This window comes from Saccostrea cucullata, unplaced genomic scaffold, assembly GCF_032062105.1.
Source record: "Saccostrea cucullata isolate Sc308-1 unplaced genomic scaffold, CSIRO_AGI_Scuc_v1 ctg8, whole genome shotgun sequence".
NCBI classification, from domain to species: domain Eukaryota; kingdom Metazoa; phylum Mollusca; class Bivalvia; order Ostreida; family Ostreidae; genus Saccostrea; species Saccostrea cuccullata.
The window spans coordinates 954,485-979,264 of record NW_026940997.1 but is presented as its reverse complement, the minus strand read 5'-3'; the positions used below and the strand labels follow the sequence as shown (position 1 = coordinate 979,264).

Here is a 24,780-nt window from a genome sequence, read left to right as displayed (position 1 = left end):
CAATAAAACAGCAATTCTACCAACAAGACACCAAAGAGTATCAGGGGTATAAGAAAGGCTGATACAAAAAGGACATTATCGTCAGACTGAAACCTAAAATGCTGCTCCCTCTCTATGTTGTCTTACAGAAACATGTCCCCACTGAATGTTTTGTCTATGCATTTTTCCCCTATACTGGTTTTAAGGCAAAAAATTTATATAAGCAAATTTTATATGCAAATTGGAAATTTATTTTATGGAAACTGAAAGAATTCAAAGACAACCTGCCAATCTCTCATTGTTTAAAGGCATCTGCTATATATACCATATAGACAAAAGAAAAGACTCATTTGGAGCAATGGCTACCAGTATATTACTTTGATTGTGAAGATTTTCTACAGTTTAAATTAATAAATATATGGTTCAAACATTTTCTTCTGACTTTTTATGTGTAAAATATAACAGTCGTTTTAACTTTAAAAAAATGTTTATTTAAAAAAAAAAAAATATCTATTAATAGACCTTGATTACAAGTTATTTATTAGGTAATACAAACATAATTTAATAAAGAATGTTTCACTAATTCTATTGCTCTAACAGTTTTTATGATCTTTGACATTGAAATCAACAGAGATATTTCTCTTCCTCTAAGCTTAAATATGCAACTTCACAATATTTGTGCTTCTACCTAATTTCTAAATAATGATACGTCCTTAAAAAACCTTGGTAGTATACCTTGATCACTGACCTTTAACAAGGAAAATTATTTATTTAAAAAAAAAATCTTGCATGTACATGCATCTTGTATAATTATAAAATCAAAAATATAACTTAATACATCTGCATAATGTCCATACAGAAATACATAAGAAATTATTTTTAAGGTGATGGGCCTCAGTCTATAAGAAAAACTTCATGATGTAGATGAACTAAATAAAAACCAAAATGTGAAGAAAAAAATCTTTTCAATAAGAAAGTTAAATCTAGAGTTTAAGACATTTGACATTTCGATCAGAGAAAATATCCCCCATCTCCAGAACCAGAGGAACAAGAGCGATCAGGTGTTTATCAAACAGAAGATTTCACTGGCATAGCCAGTATCTATAGGACTTTGATCAGGACAGAACTTTTGATATTAAGGACTTTAATATGCCATCAATAAAAAAAGCTTCCAGTCGACAGTGAAGATAATAAACCAAGTCTGCTCTTCTAAATGCTTAAAATTGACGTCAAATCCTGTCTAAAATCAAAAAGATAGAGGCCCCATACTGTTTATATATCATGTTTGTATTGAGCTCTATACCCACGTCATATGAAACCTGTTTACACGGTAGGGTTACAAGAGAGTGTCTCTATATGATGTGATATTAGAGGAAAATCTCCCTCTATCTAACATATCTACTTCTACATGTTCTATCTTGTCCAAAACAAAAATCAGATTGCTGCTGTAACCTGTATGTTTTCTCTGTGAAACAAACAGCAAATAAACAACAGATTTCTAATCAAGAAATTTTATCTTTTCAATTTGGAAATACATTTTAATATCAAAGTTTCCCCCCATTCAATTTCCTTTTAATTTATGTATTTATTTAAATTTTTTGTCTTTGTCATTTATCACAACTAAGCCATTTTAACTTTAGAATAAGTGAAGAGGAACAAATTAGTATTTTTCTTCTGTGATGGAATGGGAGCAAAAATGTTAAGTATATATTCATCAAATAGCAGAATTGTTAATGACAAGATAATTTGAAAATTCTATTTGTCACATTCCGAACAGTCCCTGCAATTAAAAACCTGTAGGCAACTATTCTGGAAAGGGAAAGGTTCTGTCTAAGCAAATCTACAAAGACTTCTTCAAAGTCAGAATGTTTTTTAGGCAATTTTGAAATAACTTGCAGTAACGAGCAATTGTGTCTAATAACTAATCAGGCTTCCCACAGGCTTTTATGTAAAATGGCTGTGATTTACAAAGTGGCGTAAATAATGCATAGCATTTGAGTTATCTGTACAGGGGTCTTCCTAAATATCATGTCCCCCTGTGTACAGTAATTACCTTGGAAAAGAAACACACATGTTCCTTATATATATACACCAGAAGTAAATGTGCTCTAAAGTTTGTCTTAATGTGAAAATCATGTTATGACATTAAAACCATACAACCAAATACAAGGTATAATGGAATGTTTAAGAAAAAGCACATTTGACAAAACCTCCCATTTCAATTTGCCTCTATCTGTCTTCAGAAACTTTGATGACTTGCCAAGAGAGGATTTTGTGTTTGAAGTAAAAATCACCACTGAGACATGTGTGCCGGTTTATGGCTTTAGGATGCTACAAAAACGATTTGCCACATTGTTAAAAATCTGATCAGAGAGAAGAACTTTTCATCAGATTAAACCTAGGAAGAAAATTTTCCAATTTAACTCCAACTGACAAACTTGATCTCAATTGAAATCAAAAAATTGTGTACTCATAAAAAAATAATAGGGATGTCACATGTTCAGTAAAACTTCCATGCCAATGAGTGAAATAGACCAGATTACATATTGTCTAGTGATATTAAAGCACTGTGAATAAATTGCTAGCATTTGTATAATTCAATTGTGATTCTTGCCTCATGAAAAATCATAATTCAATATTAAATAAATTCCAATATTTTGTTCTAAAATTAAGACATCTGGAGATAACTATGACCTTCTGAGGACCTGAAGTTCTAGCAGGGTTTTGGGTACTTTTGATTGCTTCATAAAATTATTTACCTGGAGAATGTAGCCCCTGGCGTAGTCCTCATAGGTCCATCCGAACCCCTGTAGGACCTGCAGCACCTCCTCATGTTGTAGAACACTGAAGAGTCGATCCAGGAGAATCTTCAGTCTGATGGGCGTGGCCTGAGTCCCATACAGCATCAGACTGGCAATGTCAAACACGATGTTAGGCTGCACCACTTCTACCGACATCCCGAGGTTAAAAATGTGTCTGTGACCAAGCTTGTCTAGAGCTGTCAAAGAAAAGACACAACTATTATATATATTTTAAAAATTCAACAATCAGAAACTTTAATACAAGTCAAACATTAAGTGCATTTAATTCTTTTTTAGTAATTCTGAAATGAAAGCTTACATGATACAGTTAATTATTTTGAATTAATTTTGGACTTAAATTACTAGTTGATTACAAATATATCTGTATTTCATATTTTAAATGAAGCATTTATAAGTGACATGAATGCACTGAAATATAATCATTGTGCTAGGCACCAAAATGCGACACATCAGCTTTAATCTACATAAAAAAGTTCTTTGAAGATCTTAAATATTAATCTCAAGTCTCCGGAAACCAGATTTTAGGTTTACATCAAATTACGAAATGATGACAAATGTACAGAACAAGTCAGCGGGGAACCTTGTCTATACGTGTTTCCAAAATCAAGACAAACTCAGTCACACTCGAGATGCGTCTGATGCACACTTAAAAAACACAGGACAAAGGAAGAAGTGGCGAGGATGACAGATAGAGTAAAGTAGGATGTTTGATAAGCGAGGATGTTCCAGTCAGCAGCAGCCAAGCTGATTTACTGATCACTGCCATCAACACCTGTTACCTACTGCTATATACCACAGATTCAAGTCTCTGTATTAATATTTCTCTTTTTAAACCAACCAGCCCTTCACCGCTGACAACTGGGAGAAGCCTCAAGTATATGGAATTCCAGAGTTTGATCAGGTTCATAAATTCAGGTCCTTTGTCTTGTCCCATATTTCAAAGAATCGTCTGTCATTAGAGGAAGTGATGTAATTGTGTCCTTATCACAAGAAAGAATCAGGCCGATGACGCACCAACATTCCACAATCCAAGTAGGAAAAAAATAGTTTATTTTAGGACTTGGTTGACAAATAACGAAGGACATGCATGTACTCTATATAAATATATTGACACAAACTTGCAGCAGTTATGGTCCAAGTGACACTCTGACTGCTGGTATCAGTGGTTCAGCTAAGGAAATTGACATCATCTTACTGTCTCCCAGCTCCTAATAATGTTCCATCCTATTTCTGACCAAATGACAGTTCATAATAATGGATGGCTGATTAGAACCCATCATCCATTACCAATGCTCATTATTGCTGTACATTTATAAAGTAGCTTGCATGTCTTTTTCCTCCCCAAACTCGCAATGACATACCAGAGATAATCTAAATGTTCTTATAAAATTTTATTTTTGCATGAGAGGCTTGTTTTCTCCTACAATGTAAATGTACTTTATTTTCAAGTTGCATTATTTCTAACAATCCTTTCTAATCACTTTTTCTTTTACACCATTTTATTTTTTATGCTTAAACATTATTATTTCAAAATTACTATCACATCATAGTATATATAAAAATCTATTTTCAAAGGAGAAAAAAAATGAAAAAGTCCCAATTTCTTTATTGCATTTCCTTTCAATTATCATAGATGAAACAATAAAAACAAATGGAGACACACACAAGTCCATTATCCCCTGTTGCTTGAGTGAGTATTAATTTTGGCTGAGTTTTGTCACAAAGCATCTGGAACATATCAACTCTTGTTTATTACCAGAAATTACTGCTTTCCAATAAAAGCTAAATTGATGACAATCTTGGGGACACACACAATTGAATAACGACTTTGAAGATAAACGTCTTCCATTTCAGTTGTTTGTCATAGACAATTTGTATTGGTTTACATCCACTGTAGGATGTCCAATAATATACAAAGGACCCAGATGAGGGACTCTGCTGATTAACTCTAAATGGCCATTTATTGCTTAGATGACATTGGCAAGGAGATTGATCATCATTTCAACACAATTTGTCAGGAGTCAAATTTCTACAACAAAACCAGTAATAAAAAAAGTTCAAGTAAGACCCCACTTGCTTCCCCTTTACAATCAATCTGAAACAATACCCCAGCTCCCAAATTTTCAAAACTGTTTCTCTTAATATCTTATTATTTTGCTCTCACTTATTGAGAGAAAACTTAATATCTATATAACTATAATCCTATTTTAGGCCATAAATATCAAACAACTTTTCTTTAACCAATAGTTCAAAATGACCAGTTTAAATTAGGGGGAAAAATTTAAATGTAGGAATAACATATGGAGGAAAATATTTTCAGACATATCTCACTATAGATCAGGAAACGATGAAGCACTCATGTACCTGCCTTAATATTTCAAAACCTGTGGCACCTCCAAAATATTTAGAGACATTCTACAGGAATTTCTCATTATTTACCATCCTGGACAAGACTCTCCTAACAATGTAAATAAGAAATGCTTAAGTTGGCAGCTGATTTTTGTCTTCCAGAGATTGGAGGTAGGACAGCTGATGCCTGCACCATTGACTGCATTCCATCAATACGACTCTGAAATCATCAAACAAAAAGACACAGAGCCCCCCACTGCTGACCCCCAGAAAATCTATCTCCCTCTGTTCATTAACCAATTTTCTGGTTTATCTATCTTTAATCTATCAGCAACAGTTCTGGGTGTGAAGTAAGTAAAGCACACAGGGTCTGTCTCTAATTGATTCCAAACTCAATTCCCAGCTGTGTCATCACACAAGCTTGTCATGTGACCATGCATGTGTCATATGACCACATCATGTGACCAAATATGGTAGGTGTCTTCTGCTTCAGTGACATCCACTAGTAGATTAGACACAGCATTCAGACTGTCATATCTGTACCAGGCAGGTGTAATTACCTTCTGGTAGAGATGAAACACAGGAAAGCGACAGGGATCATCAAACAGGGGTTACCATGGGGGGAACTTATCTCAGGATGAATGCTTTAATATTTACCATTTGAAACTTGTAATAAAGCACAAAATTTTTATGATATGAACACTATCTGTGACAAATATCAAAAGTCAAAAGAATAAATAAACTAAAACAATAAATCTCCATTGAAGAAATAATACAGCAACAATGAGTATTTATTCCCCCATTACTCTTACCACAAGACTGTCCCCTCAGTAATGACTACCCCATCTGGAACCCATTTCTGAACTATCTTGACAGATAAAGTGTGTTCTATCTGAGGTATAGACCTGTAACTTGACCCAGAATCCAGTAAGGATGAGCCCTCAGCATGTAGATCAGTAAACACTGTGCTATCTTCCCTGAAAGACATTCCCTGAGATAACCAGCATCTTATGTCTGTCCTGGGTTACTGGTCATTCCCCAACATGAGGCTGGGTTACCCCTGTCACTGATAAAGCCGAAACTCTAGCATGTTTTCTTTTTTGAGGAAGTTTTTCAGCAAGACAAGATACAGCAAGGGCTAAATAAGCTGTATTAGCCACTCCACTCAAACAAAATCAAAATTCATGACAAGCATGTTTGTGATAATTATATATATCTTACTTTACATTCAAGTGATTGATAAATTCTTCAACATATGCCTCCTATTTTATTTTTGGTTAGTTCTTATAAACTGGTCAGATAGGGTCACTAAATTGATGTCCAACTCAAAGCTATATTAGGAAACACATACTTCGTACTAAATGGGTATATTTCAATGTGACAGTCCATGCAATTAAAACCAAAATCTATGGAATCGACAGAACCTGTAATCAGGAGTCTTGGAGACAGTGACAGAATGAAATCATTGCCAACGAAAATCTCAGAAACACATTACCTCTTCCCAGACCTACTGTAATATACGACACTACAGAAAATGTCCCCTTAAAAACAGTGATTAGTCCATCATTGGGGAATCTTTTTCAAGCCTTAAATGAGAAAGAATTGTCAAAGCGTGTTCTATATATCAGGACATTTTACTGGAGGCATTTATGACCTCTGGAAGGGTTTATTTTCTTCTGTATCAACTCACAGTGCAGAAGCAGAGCAATTATTATACAGCCATTAATTTGAATTCAATCCATAGTTGAATTTTAATGTCAACATTTAGAGTATAAGATATGCTTATCAGTGTTTAAAAATTTTATATTCAAATTTTTTTATCAGTATTTGCTGGTGATCCTATATAAGTATCAGTATGCATTCTGATCTTTAGAACAGTAAGAGAGAGAGATAATGATATATATAATAAAAGTTTTAATGACTAAAGGTGAACAACCTGTGATCTCCAAAAACTGCTGGTCTCTGCTTGATGCAAAACCTTTAATCCATCACCAATCTCCAAACAAACCTGTCTTGAAGCCGAGGAATAGGACGTTTACAAAATCTGCTACTATCAAACTCTTTCATTTTACCATGACAGAGATGGCAAAACCATAAACACTTATCTATCGCTTACTACTTCCTGTTGACTTCTGAGCGTGTGCCAGAGACGTAATTACCAGGGGCTTCTGCTCAGGTTCGACAGGGCACATGTACATTGACTTTGCAGATATTTGACATCTTGAAACTTCCAAAGTTAAAAACATAGAGCAATATCATGAATTTATAGCTGGTTAAACTCAGCTACGCATTCAATTTTGATGACATATATGAATGACAACATCAAATTGCTATTCCTTTGTTGGTATGATTTATCAAATTGAAAAAAAAATATTCAGAATATATTTTTCTATGAAAAAAAGTAGAACTGTAATCAGAGATCAAACTAAAAATAGATTGATTCTGCGAATAATTGAACAGAATCTGACCCTAAATTAAAGTAAGAAACTTCTTATGTACCCTTATTGGTCATCATCAGGCTATCAATACCTTAATAACTTTTGACTGCTGGCAGGTTAGACACAGATTTTGCACATTTCATGGTAATTGCATGTGTCTGTGTTTTGGATTTTTTCAAAGAATCTAGACGAGGACTTGGACAGCACTCTCGCCTCTAAATAAACATGGCCAGCATCATCTCAGCCACAGTTTGGTCAAAGCAGAGTGGAAGCATCTTTGCTTTGTTTAGGCTATTACCAGTCGGCTCCAGGAGACACATGGAACTGCTTTTTTGTCTTGTTATGAGTGTCTTATGGACATGTGATTTATATATTTAAAGGCCTGCCTTCAATACGTATATCACAGCGAGGCGGAAACCAGCGACATATGGCCCCAAGTAGGGTTTAGTAATCACAGTTTACAGATGGTAAAAATTCTCTGTAATTTTGCCAGTAACCTTTGTCAAAAGACAGAATGGGATGTGGCCATTGTTAAACATTCTGTATAATAAAAGCATACCATGTGCTTCTTTTGCTATAGTGGTTAATTATCATATATTGCTGTGCATATGCAAAACTACAACTGATATAGCTTTTCAGAAAGGTATTTTTTCTAAAAATATGACATTTCTCTTTCACACATGGCAACTCTCAGATAAATGAAACACTCTCATGGAAAATTATGAATGAAAAACTTTCAAAATGGTTTCTTTGATTGTTGTGTAGCCATTTCATAATGGCCAGATGCCCCCATTAAGTGATCTCTATCATGCATTCTCCCATGTCTTTAATGACAAGATTCAGACACAGTCATGGGAAATTATATCTATCTAAATTGAAACAAAAAACTTCAACAAGGAGCCGGAATCAGAATTTCATTAAAGTGAAGGGCTGCCATGCACACATGATAAAATGTATGACACCGTGCCTGTTCCAAAGTTCCAAGAGGTACGCCATCTGGTGGCTTATCACAGACACAGAACGGCAGACTGGGAAATGTCACATGACTATCAGGAACAGTAGCAGGCGCACACCTCTGTGCTTCCAAGATCACATTGAATCTCCTACTGTTACAGATACCACACACTGCAGCTGTTTTCCTTCATAATTCATTTTTCCAATGTCAAGAGAGATTTTTTAAATAAAAAAATTTCTGAGATAGACAATAGGATTCACTTGCATGAATTTTTGCAAAAAAACCAAAAAAAATCCAACACATGAGGAGAAAGGACACCCAGCTCAATTTAGAGCAAGCGGAAGCATTGAAATCTGATGGTCCTAGTCAGCTGCATTTGTCAGTTTCCATACACAAGCAAAAATTCCATCCCAAAACAGATAAAACACATCACAATGATGATAACCTTAGGCATGTCAAATAAAAAAAAAATAAGGAAAAGGTGTGTTGTGATTAAATATGTAAAAAGAGATAACTGTTTTTATTTTTTTATAATAATCAAAAATCTGGAATGAAAAAAAAATGAAATTCATGTGATGACAATAGAAACCAATGGCGGGAACCACCTAATGTTTTAAGCAAAAAACAAGTTGCAATATTTGTGGAATGTCCTTAGCAAATTGAAAGTTGTGAATGCATGTAATTGATCTACATTCTCTGAATGTTAGGGAAATCTCTGTAATGCCCTCCCATCATAGGTATATTGCCAATTACTGTCATTAACAATAAAATTGCTGACTTGTAACCAAATGATATTTTGACTCGTTTAAAGTTATATAGCGTGTTTTCCGTTTTATCATAATGGGCCTGTCAGCATCCAATGCTGCTGTTTGCACTGTCTACGCAGAAGGAACGGAAAAGACAGGCGTCCGCAACTCACAAAGCATCTAGTCAAGAAATGAAAAGAGGGGGCTGATTTTTGTATGAAGAATTTTTCTTTATAAACTAATAAGTCAACAAATAAAAAAAGAAGAAATTAAAACAATGATTCTTGCATGTACTTGAGATCAAAGAAACCAATGTTTCTTACTTTAGATATATCAAATTACATTAGGTTTCCCAATATCTGAAAAGAAAATCCTTCATTGAAGTAATGTACGCTTTGAACCAATGACAATATTGTAAAAAAAACAAAAATGATTTGGTTTTAAAAATGGATAGTATCAGCAAATGACATCAAGAATAGCACCACTAATTAATTATAGATCCATTGCAATTTTAATTAATTGTCACACATAGCATGCAACATCCAACTTTGAGAGGAAGTCATGCTGAACAAGATGTCAACAGGAAAGCCAGGCAATGTCTATATATATGTCATATGCATATTAACACACAAGTTTTTGGGATCATAGAATTCTCTTAATTATAAATAATTTATCAACTGATTTTTTAAAAAAATCAGTGACATGAATAAATTCTATCAATGAATTTATAAAAGTTGAAAATAATATATGAAATAGTAATGCTTTTCATTTTTTAAAAATGCAGGTTGGTTTGAACCTTAATTTTTATTAGTTTATGATTATTTATATTACACAAAAGGATTTTAATTTACTGAACAGTTTCTCTCCTTTTTACATTGAATTACTTAAATATGTTTAAATGTAAAACTTTTTAAGTGGACGGAATATTAGAAGAAGACATATATAAACAGGAAAAAAAAGAAATATAAGACAGAGTATAATTTACACGGGAAATAAGAAAAAATAATTGAAAACCTCAGGACCATATTTTGGAAAATGTTATCCTAGAAATAGTACTGCAAAATAATGAATCAGTAGAACGAAATTGAGTGAAGAAAAAAATCAAAGTGTTGATCAGGCACTGGTGGAAATGTCTAAAATGTTGACCTTTTTTTGATGTATGGCACATCTCTCGTGACATATTGACATCACAGAAATTGGCAGTTTCTGCTCTGCAAACAAACATGTGACACATCTTTGACAAACTTGTTGGAATTACAGCTTCGAAATTAGCAAGATGCGTCACAAGCATCATCAATTGGTTTTTGTCGCAATGGATCAGACATTTTTCTTGTCTATTCATCTCATTTCTAAATATTTCATTAACTTTTTGGGGGCCTTCTTTCCATTGATTTCACCAATAAAGTTCCACAAGATTACTTCTTACTGTATGCTGTAACCATCTTCAAAATTACAAGATTTAAAAAAAATTAACATCCCCCCTTTCAATCCCTCTATCTTCAAATTCAAGTTTTTCTTTCATATTTATAAATCAAGAATCATCAAGAATCATGAATGAAATATAACTGTAAATCTAGAAGTTTATTTTTTTAACACATTTCAATCCCTTTTTTTTTTTTTTAGCTTTCTAATCATCATCAATTATTATTGCTTATACTTAAACAATATATCATAAATTAAAATAAACACAATTTAATACTCTATTTTGGCTAAGAATTCTTATATATCCCTTATCTGGTTAAACCTTTTAAACAATTCAATAAACCATTTCCAAAAAAAAAGGTTTTAAAAAAGAAAAAGTTTAAGTGTAAAACAAAAATAAGTGGAATGCTTGAATAGGATTTTTGACGTTTCCTTTTGCATTTAATCATCATCAATTTTAATTGTAGTAGATTGAAAATGACAGATTAATCATCATATTAAAGAAAATGCATGCACTTAAAAAAAATGTTTATATACTAACAATTCACTATGAATTAAGAGTCATTGACTTTTTTTTTTACATTTAGAGTCACTGACATTTTAACCTTTCAGTCATACATATTAATTGTCTAGATTTTTTTTTTAAATTATGAAAAAAAAATCTGCTATGAAATTATATTTCAGAAACAACAGAACAAGGCAACAGTAGGTTTTGTGATTGCCATGAAATGGCTTAAGTTTGTCCTTGATTTAATTTGCATTGTCTTTGGAATTCCTCAAGTTTCGCCCCACGATAGTCATAGTTGTCACATGTATGTCAACTATGTACAATGTATATTGACAGTCTCTAGCCACGAGGACGATGCTGAATGATTAAAATATCGACCAGCGTGACAATTTGTTAAATACGTAGTGTACTGTTTCCCGTCCAAGTGTCCCCAAAGTCCTGCAGGCAGTGCCAGTGACAGAGATTGACAATCAGAATCTCTCTAAGGGGGACACTGGACTCTCACATAAATAACCAACAGTCGCATTATAATACACCACAACCATACAATATCCTAATTTTGGCCATTCAATTCTCATTAATAAGACTCAATAATACCATAAAATATCCCTCCAAAAAACTTTTGTTTTTGGTAAAATAAAATTTACAATGATAGTCTTTCAATTTTCAAACAATGTGTCTTGAAACCTCAAAATTCTTTGTCTCGATATACAAAATCACCGAAATTAAAGATGCTGAAAAAATTGAGAGATTGAAAATTGTGTACTTACAAAAGTGTCTCCTAAGAAAACAGAAGAAAAATGCCTGTGAAATAAAAACATATGGCTCTGCTACTTCATCAGCTACTGAAATGAGAGTGACTGCACAGGGAATGGGGAGCTGGAAGAAGCACACAATGTCCCCCCACTGTGACGGGCTCCCAAGCCTTGACAGTGTCACCCCCAGGTCCCCCTTATCTAGTAATCTCTGGACAAATAAGTCTAGATTACCCCAGAAAGAGAGGGCTCTATCTACAGCGGCCATGTGGTTCTCATCAGAGGGTGGGAAACTTGGAGCCGAGTCTTTGACACCCAGATCCTGTTTCACATTTACTCCAAAATGGTGACAGATATGGCAGTAAAAAGCTTCTTTATTTCATATTTATGGTTTATGTGCGTGCATATAACAAGATAAGTTTTAAGAAATTTATATTTAATTATTCAACTCTTTTTGAATTATAATTTCATAATTTTTTTAAACTTAATATTATGTTATTTCAAAAAGGCTAGTACAATTTTTTATGCATTCTTTAGAATTAAAATAAAAAAATTAAAGGTGGATCAAAAGAGTTCTTAAGAAGTCAGATATTCAGCTTTGAGGTGACAGCTAGACTTTAAGCTGCACTGTTGAATCAATTCCAAACATGCAGTTGCACATAAATGTACAGCTGAACCTTCCAGCAGCCTTAAAACAAAGAACATTTTGATTCGTGTGACACAACTTCTTACATTAAGGGACTGTATAATTTTATCAGCGTCAAGCATGTGGTATCTGACACAAACATCTTTTTTGATACTTCAAGAAAAAGTAAGGTGGGACCTGCCAAGAACTCTTTTTTCTCAGCAGGCAGAACCATACAGGAGTGACATTGTTTGTTTTACAGATTACTGTCACTATTCTCTGACTCTGTTTACATACACACAAAAATCACACAGCATAGATACACTTAGTGTACATCTGATATAGGTATACACACAAATTGACAAGCCCTTTGGACATATCCTGAGAAGTGTGCTGGCACACTCCCCATTCTGTCTGCTAATTCACAAGACTTATGGCTGTTAATTACTGTGATTATAGATACTAATTAACAACTTCAAGTTCGCCTTCTTGTCAATGAACACAGGTGAAGAATCTTATTTCATGCTTTATGTAATTTTACCTTCTTGTCAATGAAAACAATAATTCCAGGTGAAGAGTTTATTTCAGGCTTCATGTAATTTGATGTAAATATATTTGTCTCTTTGTTTTGGTATTGCAAAAATGGGTTAAGCCTCTCCTATACTTCTTATTAAATGATTCACTAATAATACATTATGATGTTTATTATTGTTATAATAATTAAGGACTACATGAGAATACTAAATGAAATTTAGAAAGATCTGTGTCCTTACTTAATTGACTTTATAAATGTTCAGGTATTTTTTAACTTTAAATTCATGCTCTGTGTAATAATTTTATATTATACAATACAAATACATGTATATACATACAAATGTAATTTTTAGTAAGCCCCTCTCCCTCCTCACCCCCTTCTATTCAAATTTTGAGTTTTATTATCCATGTGGAGCTAGAGTTAAGATGGACAATCTGTTTTATCATGTAGCAGTACTTTCATTTAGATGGAACCACAAGTCATAAGACCTCAATCAGCTGTCTCTTTGTGTTGAGCCACACATGAGTTGACAAACTTTCTCAGCTGTGTTCCCCCATGACATCAGTCTGGGGGGACATGGCTGATCCCTCATGCTGAGAACCCAAGTACTTCCCACTGCGGGCTGTTTTTGAGTCAACCACTTGGTCACTTTATCTTTGTCCAACTGAAAACAGCTCATATACCAGATATGATTTAGTTCACTGTTGATGCAAGTCAAGTTTTTTGTGCCCTGGCTTAAATCAAACATGTGACATTTTGACCTATTTTGATAGCTTGTCCTTTAGATGACCAGAACTTAAGCCATAAATGCACAAGTATTAAAACATTTTGATAATGAGATTTTTGTTTTTGAGTTCTCATTTCCCAGTGTTAATTCATTATGTATATATATTTTTGTCATGAAAAAATTGTACAAAATCCATTGTCACCAAACTCTCCAACTTTGTTCTTGGTTAAGCATATGTGTAATGATGGTGATTTGATCAAGTGGCAAATCCCTAGGCCATGTGATAGTAATTCAAAACAACTTTCTCATCAAGGAAAAGGCTTTGACAAACTTTTTTTTATTTCTCTGCTTGGTGTAACCCAGAAGGGGACAGGGTCATTAACCCAGCTGGATACACCCTCTAATGTCTGCTGAAAACCAGATGTGACAGACCTTCCTGGGAACAAAATTACCCTCAGTTCTCTTGTATCCTCAGACACCAAATGGATGAGGTTCAAGCATCTACTTTTTCAAGACTGTTTAAAAATTAAGTTAGAAAGTTAAATCATGTTGACAGACAATTTTCAAGACCCCCATTCTGTTTGTGAAAATTAGTATTATTGAACAACGGAAATTAAATAAACCCTGCCATAGAGACACCAAGAGGACTCCGAAATGCTTTTTGTCAAGTGACGTCAAATTGTCACAGGGTGAAATGAAAAACTCAGCAATAATTCTTCATTGGGTTTTCTAATTTCATTCTGCAGCAACTTTTTCAGTGTCCCATTGTTTAATAAGGCAAACAAATGAGAAAAATCTATAAGAATTACATTTGTGTCTTGTTTATGACAAAGCAAATTAAGATTGTCCCCTAGTCTTACACTTTTATATTGTCCTGGTGTACGCAGAACAATCAATGAAGGGGGCCTTATTTAATTGAAGAGATACAAAAAACCTGTAATCACCCAATGAAGTTGTATAATGGCTGAGAAACCCAACTGAACAAGCTTGATCAAACAAACCTGAACTTTGGGATTTAATTAATTGATATTAAAAAAATTTATGACCTCTTTTTAAAAAAAAAAAAAACTTTAAAAGAAATCATCTTCAAGTATATATATAGACATACCAAATGCCATCACATACCTTTCCATGAAATTATGATAATAATTTTTCAAATAACAATATGTTATCTTTTTTCCGAAAACAAATTTTAGAATGGAAACAATATAGACCAACACTTTCCTGATTGTTCAGTTTCAAATTCCAAATATAACAAGCAAATTGCTCAAGATTTCAGTAAAAACGAAATGTCTGCATGCTCAATGTACTTTAATTATGAAACAACTTGTAAATCAAATCTGTATCAAATTAAATTGACAAACGTAAAGAAGTGAAATGAAACACAGAGCCCCAAAAACGCCTCCAATTTCATTTGATAAGGTTTGTGTGGCTGAACCCCTGTGATGTCGCTGTTCTTGGAAGGCTGACTCTAGGACAGCTGATTAACAGATACACGGCAAACCAACATACAGTGTCACTGGAATTTTGTGACCCCTTCCCTTCTTATCACCGCAGGATTGAGATGAGTGGAGGAAATGATGTATAGGGTTTCTCTGTCTGTTTTGGTAAAACAAAACCTGATCTCATCACTTCAGATAGGGCTAGCTGCTTCTCTGGTTTGTCCTGGGCCATTACTTTCCCCACGGATTGATTTTTCCAGGGGGTGACCATTCTCCCGAATGACATTATCTACTGTCATTTGAGAGCCCTGTCGGCTGATTTTATGACAATTTCAAATTTGTCTCTTATCACTGGTCTGACAGCCTTCAGAAGATTCATCATACTAGCTAACAAGACCCACTCAATAATCATACGATACCCTGCACTAGTCTAAGATTTGATTTTTAGCAGCATGTACAAAGATGTCATCAGTATATATTGCTTCAATAAAAAAAAGCAATAATGTAACTTCATTTTGTCAAAATAACCACAAAAGTCGCATAAAAAAAATATGCTTTAATTTCCACAAAAGTTAGGAAAGAAAACCAACTAAATGCTTTAATATTTTTGGAGAGTCTTTAAACACTTCAACCTCAATATCCTCAACAGCGATATCTTGAAAACCATGGATATGTCGAAACGGAATTGCAGAAGTCCCAACTTGTACCAAATAATACACAGGGTATAATTTTCACGATGATCCAATTTTTGTTTCTTAATTTGCAAGCATATTTAGGTTGCCAAAAATAGGTTAGCATTCATTTTTTTACTGGTTGTTTATAAATTACATGGATAAAGTTTTTTTAAAAGGACAATTTAACTTTAATACAATGTGTTGGAAGTATTTATTGCAAAAGAACTATATTCGGTATATCGCATATGTTTGCCCCCATAAAAGTCAAATTTTAAAAAATTCTTAAAATGTGTTGAATTGTATAAACTGTATGAAAAATATAAATCAACAAAACATATTATAGTTTCAACCTATTTTATTGACATTTTTTGTTTTTATGACGTCACAAACTAGTCGGACTTTGCATTGTTATTTAGAAAAAGGACAAAATGGACAAAATTCCAACAATTTTAGCAATAGAATTTATAGAGCACAGGTTTGCTCAGGAAGAACAATACATGTATTTGCATATTTAATTGATATTATCATCCTACACATTATATCAAAATATTGAGCCTGATCAGACCTGCACTCAGTGATTTTTACTCAAAATATCGACGCAATATTTACATTTTTTTTTGTAAAAATCATGGAAATTTTAAATTTACCTCAATTTCCTGACATCATTTCAAAAATATGACGTCATTGCTCATGAAAATATTCAGTGCTTTGAAGTCAGCATGTATCCCCCTGTTTTAGAACATAATTAAATATTACTCCATCAAAGTTTGATTTTGGGGGCAAATATTGGTTATTCCGAATAAAGTCCTTTGTTATGTTATTTGAAAAAAGAAAAACCTGAATATATGTTACAGTTGATTTTATACTCAATATCCTCAGTTTAATCTTCAATCTTTTTTTTTACTTAGTTGAAGATATTAATATGGTATTATTATGAAATTAAGAAATATCTTAAAAGTTTATATTCAACAAGTTATATACAAGAAAATCAACATGGCTATTTCTCAGATCTTACGGTACATAAAAGTTCAGAGTATTTTAAAGTTTTTTTTTTTTTTAATTTATATTTTTGAGAATATACTAGAATTAATTTTCATTCACTGACTTTTGCAATGTTAAAGAAATCTTTGAATCAATCTTTATTGATCAAAAATGTTTTCCACAGTTTGCTTAATTAAGATTCAATTATATAGTTTGCCTTATTTGGCAAGAAATTTTTAGGTCAACTGTCTCGGTACCTACGATGTTTTGTAATGTTAACCTCATTAAGTAACATCTGCATTTGCTGTCTACTTCATGGGTAGGCGTTAATTATTACATATACATCAAGCGTACTATACAGTTATATATGCAAAATATGGAACTCTCTAATTGATGACATAAGAACTGCCATTCACCTCTGCTTACAAGACACATGTAGGAAGTGCTAATAAGTGTAACATTGTTGTCTCCAAAACTAATTTGTATATGATATAAGCTACAGGAGTGATTTAGGGTGGGAAAACAGTATTTCATGTTCGTTGTTTAGACTTGAAACATTAATAAATGTCCATTCCCTTTGATTTAATTTACTTTTGAATGTAACATTCAGGCCATGAAAATTTTCACATTTTACGAATATGTTATTCTTCATGTAAAATTTTTTTTCCTTATGCCTGTTGAGAACTGGAAAGGGGTGGGTGGGTAAAAATAGTTAAATTTAATTTACAAAATAAACTTTATTGTAAAACTGCATTTAAAAAAATCAACCTGTCATTAAATAACTTACTTTATATAAAAAACAAGATGTCTATGTGTCTCGACTGTGAGTCACCGGCCTGCCTCTCTAAGCAGTTTTGCAAAACAAACAATATTGATATTGCATTTCTTTAAAATTTCTCAAAAATTTACTTATAAAGTTTTTGGTAATGATTTTTAAATATCTTTGGTATTGATAAGAAAATGTTTCGATAAATAACACAATTAATTTGAATATATTTTGCTTTCAAATCTTTTTGAAAAATATGTTACAATGTAAAAAAAATTGCTAAAATAGTGGGCAGTTGACCTGATCACTTTCACAATTTTTCTGATTCACCTTAGAAGAATAACTATCATGGTTTTCTTAAAGCTTGTCACCTAGATGCCAAGGAGATTCAGAGATGTTTATAAAATGAACAGCTCAGCTTATTGTCTTCCAACGTATACAGTTTTACAGTTTACTACCTTATTAAATGATACAGAAGAAATAAGATTTTTAAAGATATGTAATATTGTATTAAAATTTTTCACAAAATGAGCATATCAAATCTTATCTACATCAACCCAAACTTTGACTGACCTAAGTTGATAAAAATAGGTAGCACAGGTGTGCCTTTGCCTAGTGCTTGGCACTTTGAAGTGAAAGTTGCAGGTTTTTTTGATGAGAGCTTAAAAACCAAGACCCAAGTCATGACAAGTGTTGGTATGATAAAGATCCCTCATTGCTCTTTGGCCCTGAATGCAGATTAAAGGTCTAACTTAATTTGATGCCTTTCAGCAGTATATGGTGACATCTCTATATGAAAGAAAAATTCTTGAATGGGACATAAAACAGCATACAATCAGTCTATGAATCATGGATCCAAGGGACATTAATTTTACAATTTTGGTAGAGGGATCATTATCATGGGAATGTTTTAGCTAACTGTTCTATGGCTTGAGTATATACAACTTCTGAAGACTGCATGAATTTTGATGGTTTTAAACATACCCCTCTGTCCCTATGGGTTGATAATCAGGAAATTCAAATTTTTTGTCCACTTCATCCAAAGATACTGCATACTAAAACTGATTGAATTAATTTGGGCATTCTGAGAAGAAGCTGAAGCTGCATGTCCAAAAAGTTACTAATATAATGATACAAAGCAATGGTCAGCTACACATAGTAATGGATCATATCTTAGTGACTCAGGTGACCTAAAAAATTATGATGAATTTTACACTGGAGTAGTGGTCCTTTATAGCTATGTCAAGGAATGTTAAAAGTTTCGTATCCAAGTACTCAAAAGACAAAAGGATTGTGCCACAAAATTTTCTCTTTGAATCAAGCTACTGGTACTTGTAAAACTTAATGAAAAACACACTAATGGCACTGCCTTTGACGGGTTAGTTTAACCAACTTTATAGCTGATATCCATTTAACCTTTAACTTTTTGCGGCTTTAAAAAAGAACAATGAGGGACCTATCCTCATAAAAACTATGCTCTCCATCACTTTAGGCTGGAGTCGTTCCCCTCCTTTACCCTAATTAAGGAGGAGACGCATCCAATTTTGTGATAATTTTTCATTTTTTGCATGACAGACACCAATAGTGACGGGAGATTCTTTGATGACTGTGTATCATGTAGCTCTGATTGGTTAATCTAATTAGCCCGAGTTACTCTTTATCCCATGGTGGACCAGGTCTAAATTGTCATAAACGGCACACTTAATGCCTGCAGACATCTTCTGTTTTTACTTATTGAAAAGCCTATGTATATGCCACTTAATCTGCACAACTTTATTAGCATAACTGGCAAACCAGACATCTCTATTGCTGGTCAATGTTCCTTTGTCAGGCATTGAAAACGTCATCTCTTTACACTTTGACAAAAATCCCTTTCCCTGTTAAATTGGAAATTCTCTTTTTTGACTGACACAACAAATAACTGGCAGAACTTATTTCATTCTTTTTTTAGTTTTAAAGTCTGCCATGATACAAAACCTAGGAAGGGAGTAAAGTTAAGTTTTAAAAAAAAAAGTAACTAGTGCTAATTGTAACGGGAACCGTTACAGATGTTCCCCAAACGCTCCCCAACTCCCTTTCGGTGCCATATTCCCTGTAAGCTTCATTAAATAAGACAAACTCTGTGCATTTTTGACTTTAACAACGTTTTTCCAGAAGGATACCAATTATATTAAATTTTTAGCATTGCACCCAAGCGCATGTGAATGCATGTGCGTTATGACCATATCATCTTGTCTTTCAAGAGTAGTATTAGATATACTCGTTTCAAATGCACGCACGTGCGTGCACGTGCATGATGATCATACCTTCTGGTAGGATTCCCTTACATCTATCCATGTTCTAAATCCCATCCTGTTTGGTTGAAAAACAAGGGAGTTATAGCCATTTAAAGTTTCAGCCAATCAGATTGCAGCACACGTGCATGCGCGTAATTTCATGATTTTTTTTATATCATTTTGTAGGATATTCTAATGCATGACTATATTTTAAATTTCAAAGAATTTCGTCAAAAAACAAAGGAGAAATAGCAATTTAAAGTTTCAGCCAATCAAATTGCAGCACACGTGCATGTGCGTGATTTCATGATTTTTTTTCTATATCATTTTGTAGGATATCCCAATGTATGACTATATTTTAAATTTCAAAGAATTTCGTCAAAAAACAAAGGAGATATAGCCATTTAAAGTTTCAGCCAATCAGCTTGCAGCACACGCACATGCGCATGCTTTCATGAAATTCTTATATATCATGCGGTAGATCATTATAATGTAGGACTATGTTCAAAATTTCAAAGGATTATGACAAGAAACAAGAAAGTTATTGATACTTTAGTTTCAGCCAATCAGAGCAAAGCGCACGTGCATGCGCGTGAAATCTTGCTATTTTGACCATGCTATCTTGTCTACACTACTAATGTATCCTTACATTATTAGTTTCAAAAAATTTCATCAAAAAATAGAAAAGTTACGGCAATATCCATTATATTGGTAATTTCACCTAATGCACGTGCGCGCTCTTGCAAGCACGTGCGCGCAAAATGACCTTTGTTTGGCAACTCTACATAACATGCCTACTAACCCTAAAAAGGTTTCACCTAAGTCGGATGTGTAGTTTACAAGATCACTCGTGGACAAAATTTTCCCAGGAAGAAGAAAAATAATAATAATAATAATAACTAGTGCTAATTGTAACGGGAACCGTTACAGATGTTCCCCAAACGCTCCCCATTTCCCTTTTGTTGCCTTATTCCCTGTAAGCTTGATTAAATAAGACAAACGCGATACATTTAAGACTTTAACAAAGTTTTACCAGAAGTATTCAATTTAAGCATTGCACGCATGCGCATTTGAATGCATGTGCGTAATGACCATATCATCTTGTCTACACTATTAATATATTTTAATATACTAAATATTACAGCATTTAATCCAAAAATATGTTGAATCTAGTGTATTTGGAATTTTACTCATTTCAAGTGCACGCACGTGCATGCATGTGCATGATGACCATTCCCTGCTGTAGGAGTCTATAATATCTATCTATGTTCTGAATCCCATCCTGTTTGGTTGAAAATCAAGGGAGTTATAGCCATTTAAAGTTTCAGCCAATCAGATTGCAGCGCACGTGCATGCGCGTGACTTGATTAAAATTACTATATATTATATTGTAGGATATCCTAAAGCATGCCTTTGTTTTAAATTTCAAAGCATTTCGTCAAAAAACAAAAAAGATATTGAGATTTTTGTTTCAGCCAATCAGAGCGAAGCGCACGTTCATGCACGTGCAAGTATGTTCATGATGACTATACCTTCTTCTAGGAGTCCATTATGTTTGTCTACGTTCTAAATCCCGTGCTGTTTGGTTGAAAAACACGGGAGTTATAGCCATTTAAAGTTTCAGCCAATCAGATTGCAGCGCATGTGCATGCGCGTGATTTGATGAAAATTCTTATATACCATATTGTAGAATATCCTAAAGCATGCCTATGTTTTAAATTTCAAAGCATTTCGTCAAAAAACAGAGAAGATATTGAGATTTTTGTTTCAGCCAATCAGAGCAAAGCGCACGTGCATGCGCGTGAGTTCGTGCGAATTTGACAGTATCACATTATCTACACTACTAATCTATCCTTATATAATGAGTTTCAAATCATTTCATCAAAAAATGTAAAAGTTATAGCTATATTAAGTATATCAGTCAATTCACTCATTTCACGCGCACGCACGTGCATGCGTATGCGCGCAAAATGACCTTCGTTCCGCACACCTACACTACACACCTATTAACCCTAAAAAGGTTTTAGCTCAGTTGGGTGAACAGTTTCTGAGAACACTCGCGGACAAAAAAGTACCGGAGAACAAATAAGAAAAAAAATAATAATAATAATAATAATAAGAAACAGAGTAAAAACAATATGTTCCCAAACTCCGTTTGGGGAACATAATAACTGATCTTTATCAGAAATTCAATGAAATTGTCATTACAGGTTGCATTGACAGAATATTGTATCTTTTTAATTGAATTACAGACAGAAGCAGTCTGCGTGTGACTGAACATTAATTGACGTGAGTGAATTTGATATGGAATTACCTGTATCAGAGTGTCACCTAGGGTAGGATTTGATAAATCCTTTATACAGAAACTTCATTTAGAGAAATCAATTGCTTTGTGCTAGGATTTCTAAATAACATTTTTCAAATTACACTAAATTGCATCTATTATTCATGGACATATGTCACCACCCAGATTTAGCTGTGGTGGATCAAAAGGTGTGTTGTTTTCAAATATTGGTAAAATCATCACCAGGAAACTACAGTTGCTGCTATTACATGTAACCTTCAATGATTGTAACTATATAAATTTTATTTAATTTAGGGAGAAAACTATAATTATGAATATGGATTTTTTTTCTTCATCAAACATCTTTTTCACTATAATGGAAATAAGCCCTAAAATCAAAATCTGATATTGTTTATGCTTATTAAAATTTATTTCTGACATAACATTTCAAGGTTTCTTTTAAACCTGTGTGTAGGTACTTCATACAGACTAATAACATTAGCTGATTTTTTTTAAAAAATTTACTATAGGGAAAACATGACTATTAAATATCTGTATTGTTTACTTGATAATTTGTGTGGGTTTTATTTATGTTTAACATTTACTACATCACAGACAAATACTTGACAATTAAAAAAAAAGTAGGTCATGGAAATTATTGCATGAGAAAACAACAAAACATCTTTGGTTTGTTTTTAACTTACCAGGCACTGGCACATGTTTGCAAATTATTAGTCTATTACTATTAGTCTGTTACTTTTCCTACTCTTATGTAATACACATGTAGTACACATGTAAATAATATTCTCTCAATTTGATTTTATATTCAAATTACTTCTGATACCTTAATTTCTTATTAGGCTGATTCTAAATATAGTAACATGCCCATAGAGAAACTCCAAATCTGCATGTTCCCTTCATCGCGTTTCAAAAGTTATAAAGCCAGTCAACTTACAAGGAATAAAATGGCATTAATTAGCATTTTTTTCTAAAGAACTGACAAGATATTTAATATCTACTGCAATATCCACTGAAAATATTTCATATTTATTTTGAAAAATTATAGTTGGCCCCCAAAAGTAATTTTTTATATAATCAAATCATTTTGTTTTTAAGCTCATTTTCATAATTGAAAATATCATAATCCAAATTGGATATTATGATGTATTATGTTCCAAATACAATTTGTTTACCCCAAAAAATAAATAAATGGAAAAAATTATAAGTAAAACAAGAAAAGAACTTGGGCTACTGAACTTTGCATGCAAATTGTCACAATATAATAATAATTATTTTATTTATATTAACAGTATGTAATTATATATTTTCAAGACATTTTAATTTTTTTATGCATGCATCATTCTAAAATGTCACTATATAACTACCAGCTCATGCTGAGGGTTTCAATATACATGTATTTATTTATTTATTTATTTATTTAGAAATGTATAGGATAAAACTTTATTGTCAACCAATGATACAAAAACACAACAACACAAGAAAAAAAAAATAAACTGCTTGTTTAGTTTTAGAACAGAGATTACTGAAACCCTCTTTTGCGAGATGTAAGATGAGAAAAATGATTTATCTTTGTAAAAGTCCTACCGTGTGCTACCCATCCATGTTTGCAGCCTTCACAGGAACGGAGGTGAACTTTGCCAGGTGAAAAACACTCACAGGTACAATTGGGAAAAGTGCAGCGGATAGCCTGAAAACAAAGCCGTGTAATTGGTGACTTATTATTGATGAAGTTCAACATGTGTCGATACTGGTCAGTTTTAGACAGGTCCAGAGCTCCACTGGCAGGGGCATGACTGAGCTCTGACACACCAGATACAGGTTTGGGTTTGTCATTTTTAGACAAGTCCAGTAAAGATGAAACAGACAAAAACTTTCTGGTTTTGGACAGGTCAAGTGAGGTGGAAGTTAAACAGCTGGTATCCATGGCAACTGGACGACAAAGTTTTTTAGTTCTGTCCTGAAAGTAATTCACAGCACAACCTTGGAAACCTACATTGTCCACTCCATGGACAATCATCAGAATTTCATTAAACACAACAAAGTTTCACAAGTTTTGTCCTTTTCAATCAACCTTTTTCTTTTTTAAAGAACTTTTTTTTTAAAGTGTAGTCTTTTCTCAGTTTTTTTTAAAGTAAGATTTATACTTTTAAATCAGCAGGAATTCATTTTGTCAAGTCACTATTATTATTAGTTACATGTAGCAACATTCCTCTAGTCCACTGAGACACAATCACTTTCTCGGACCATTACTGAAAGACAATTGTTGCACAGCATTTGAGCAAAGCTGCATAGAAGGCGGGCACTTAACGGATGTGATTAACGAATTGACTTGTGCCATCACAGAAATCACCCTGCTCTTCAAAATTGATAAAACACATGTTCTGTGTTTTCTGCTGGTAGAGTAGCCTTCTATTGGGAATCGCTTGCAAAAATTACACATTTTCATGTCTTTGGTTTTGTGTAGTGGTGTGATTC

General features: G+C 33.3%; 1 protein-coding gene across 5 annotated transcripts in view; it reads right to left on the bottom strand.

Moving 5' to 3' along the window:
- The window catches only part of LOC134256841 (zinc finger protein basonuclin-2-like), a 45,374-nt gene that overhangs the window by 5,582 nt on the left and 15,012 nt on the right, over positions 1 to 24,780 (bottom strand). For 3 of the 5 annotated variants that reach the window (XM_062739507.1, XM_062739508.1, XM_062739506.1), the window contains 2 exons: positions 23,890 to 23,992; positions 2,739 to 2,977 (listed from right to left, as the gene is read on the bottom strand). In XM_062739507.1, coding sequence (XP_062595491.1) covers positions 2,739 to 2,977; positions 23,890 to 23,992 — 342 coding nt within the window. Of the gene's footprint in view, positions 1 to 2,738; positions 2,978 to 7,086; positions 7,275 to 11,989; positions 12,181 to 23,889; positions 23,993 to 24,780 lie in introns of those variants that run through there. The other 2 variants (XM_062739510.1, XM_062739509.1) reach the window with 2 other exon arrangements.